This window comes from Gossypium arboreum, chromosome 10, assembly GCF_025698485.1.
Source record: "Gossypium arboreum isolate Shixiya-1 chromosome 10, ASM2569848v2, whole genome shotgun sequence".
In the NCBI taxonomy this organism is placed as follows: Eukaryota; Viridiplantae; Streptophyta; class Magnoliopsida; order Malvales; family Malvaceae; genus Gossypium; species Gossypium arboreum.
In genome coordinates, this window is record NC_069079.1 from 111030803 (window position 1) to 111033454 (window position 2652).

Genomic DNA, 2652 nt, shown 5'->3' on the forward strand with positions numbered 1-2652 from the left:
AGTCGAGGATAATGCGGCCGTCCGCGCGTGGTCAGAGAAGTTACAATCGGAGAAAGGGGATAGCTTCACAGAAGGATATACATCAGAATTACAGGAATTCACTCGCGTTAATGTAGCACAGAATGAGTTGCAGGAATTGAGAGATATCTAGGCTGGTTGGGATGAAGAAACCAAACAGTTGTTCTATCAAAGCTATGGCGATATATCTTACTTGCTGGATATTAAGGTAAACAAGCACTTGTTCCGAGTTATGGTTCAATTTTGGAATTCTGCCTACAAGTGTTTCACTTTTGGGGAGGTGGATTTAGTGCCTACCATGGAGGAATATACTACCCTGCTCAGGTGTCCAAAAATGCAAGTTAGAAAAGCTTATGGCAAGGTTTTTAATGGTCAAACCTTCACGAAGAAATTGATGAATATTTCAGGGATGAGCGAGCCTTGGGTCACTGCTCGGATTCAATAAAAGGGAGATAGTAAATGTATCATTTGGGAGAATTTGAGAGATTTGGTTTTAACACATCCGGATGAGAGAAAGAGGGTCGATATCTTCGCCTTAAGCATCTATGGATTGGTAATTTTTCCTAAGGCTTTAAGGCACGTGGATGAGATAGTCACTGACTTATTCGATTGTCTTGAAAAGGGAATCACACCGGTGCCGGCAATATTGGCAGAGACATTCAGATCCTTGAGCACATGTCGGAAGACGGGCGGGGGACGGTTTATTGGATGCGCACAACTATTGATGGTGTGATTTCATGGGCACTTTTGGAAAGTAGACAAGGTTTCTTATCGGGTCTTTGCAGAAGGTTATTCCCAATTGAAAGAGAAAGCAGCCATACAAAGGAGAGGATATCTCGGAGGAGAAGTGGATGTCTTCAAAACCTTAAAGAGGAGGATATCGAGTGGAGAGCATATTGGATGGTTCCAGATGAGATCATGTATCAGTGCAGTAACTTTGATTGGGTGCCATTGTTAGGAATTTGGGGAGCTACCGGGTACACCCCATTACTTGCATTGAGACAATATAAATCGAGGCAGTTTGTACCCACGACCTACGGACTTGCTCAGTGTGAATTTTTTTTAAAGGTGCCCACTATAAAAAGAAAGTTCGGGAGCTATCTGATGCTTGGAAGCAAACTCGTTGGATGAAGAGGTTAGCTGTCAATTCCATGGTGACGCCCGAGTAAGATGGATGGTTTAAGAAGAGGGTTAATGATAATGTTCCTAGGCCAAGTTTAAAGAATACTCAACCTATGATGGAACAATTACGAGTCGCCCCGTCAGAGTTGGAGATTATAAAACAAGACTTCGAGAAGAAGAGTTAAGAGCTTGGGAAAAAGATCGAACAATTGGAGGAAGAGAAGATGCACCTAAGATTAGATGCTGATGTCCAGAGGTCAGAAGCTGAAAAGTGGAGAAGGGGGAAAGCTAAGGCCGAAAAGGATCTAGACAGTTTAAAGACTGATTACAAGAAGTTACGCCTGTCTATGAGGACTGCGGGGTTAGGTAAGACTTTCGAACAATGGCACCATAAAATTCGAGAAAAAAAGACCAAGGCCGACCGATGGGAAAGGAAATTCCGAGAAGCTCAGGCACGAAATGAAGATCTAGAGAAGAGTCTGTCAGAAAGCAGAAATGAGCGAGGGGAATTAAAGGCTAGAGTGGCAGAACTCGAGAAGTCTCTTCATCAATACCGAAATTGCAACACCACAATGGAATTAAGGGCGAGCTTGAACAAGATAGAAGAAATGGGAGGAAAAATAGAAGAATTAGAAACATCGCTACAGAACTGTGAGATGCGAATTCAGTTTTTTGAGGCAAATGAGGACCGTTGGAAAGAGCAGCTTTACCATGCGCAGGATCAAGTCAGAAATAGAGATTACATTATTGGAGAAGCCATAACCCAGATTCGGGAGGTAGTTGATTACTTGCAAGCTTTGGCTGTACAAGCAGACATACTAGGAGTGAAATACGAGTTGGAGTCAGATCGGGGGCAGGAGCTAGCCTCATTATTTAAGAAAATTAAGGCTATGAGCATTAGGGCGAAGTCTTATTTGTAACTTAATTTTATGTAAAGACTTTTATTTTCTAGTCAAGCTTTCTAAAAGGAATTGAATAAAAATTGATGCCTCCTTTGCATTCATGCATTTGCATTACATTACTTCATATGCATTAAAGGCCATAAAAAGATTCTAATTAATTAAAAAATGTTTCAGTAATCTGGAAACCAACGAAAATCCCTCAAGTGCACATCCCTACAGTACAAGAAGAAAAACTCAAGCAATGGATAAAAAATTAGAATGACTGGAATAAATGCAGAAAGAGATGCAAGAGCAGATGCAAGCACAAGTATAAGAACAATTAGCTAAAATCCAGCAGGAAATGAGGGATCAAATGCTGAAATCGCAAAGAAGTATGATGGAAGACCTAACCCGACTACTGACAAGTAGGACGGATAAAGGAAAGGGTCCTATGACCAATGTTGGAAATAATAATGAAGATTCCCTTTACCCCCTGGTTTTACTCCGGCAAACGCTCAAACGCAACATGAGATACACACGCAAAGGCCATCCGTTACTGAGGATCCTCTCTACCCCCCTGGTTTCACTCTGATGAATACTCAAATGCCACCCGAACCGCACATGCGAAGGT

The 2652-nt window shown here is 41.9% G+C and overlaps 1 protein-coding gene across 1 annotated transcript; it reads left to right on the forward strand.

Moving 5' to 3' along the window:
- The first annotated feature begins 1364 nt into the window (after positions 1–1364).
- Positions 1365–2060, forward strand: LOC108487924 (tropomyosin-1-like). The gene has a single exon (XM_017792258.1). The coding sequence runs from the start codon at positions 1365–1367 to the stop codon at positions 2058–2060; it is 696 nt and encodes a 231-aa protein (XP_017647747.1).
- Positions 2061–2652: the final 592 nt, after the last annotated feature.

What these genes read in the sequence shown, in the direction of transcription:
- LOC108487924 (XM_017792258.1), top strand. Translation starts at nt 1,365, where the DNA reads ATGCACCTAAGATTAGATGCTGATGTCCAGAGGTCAGAAGCTGAAAAG.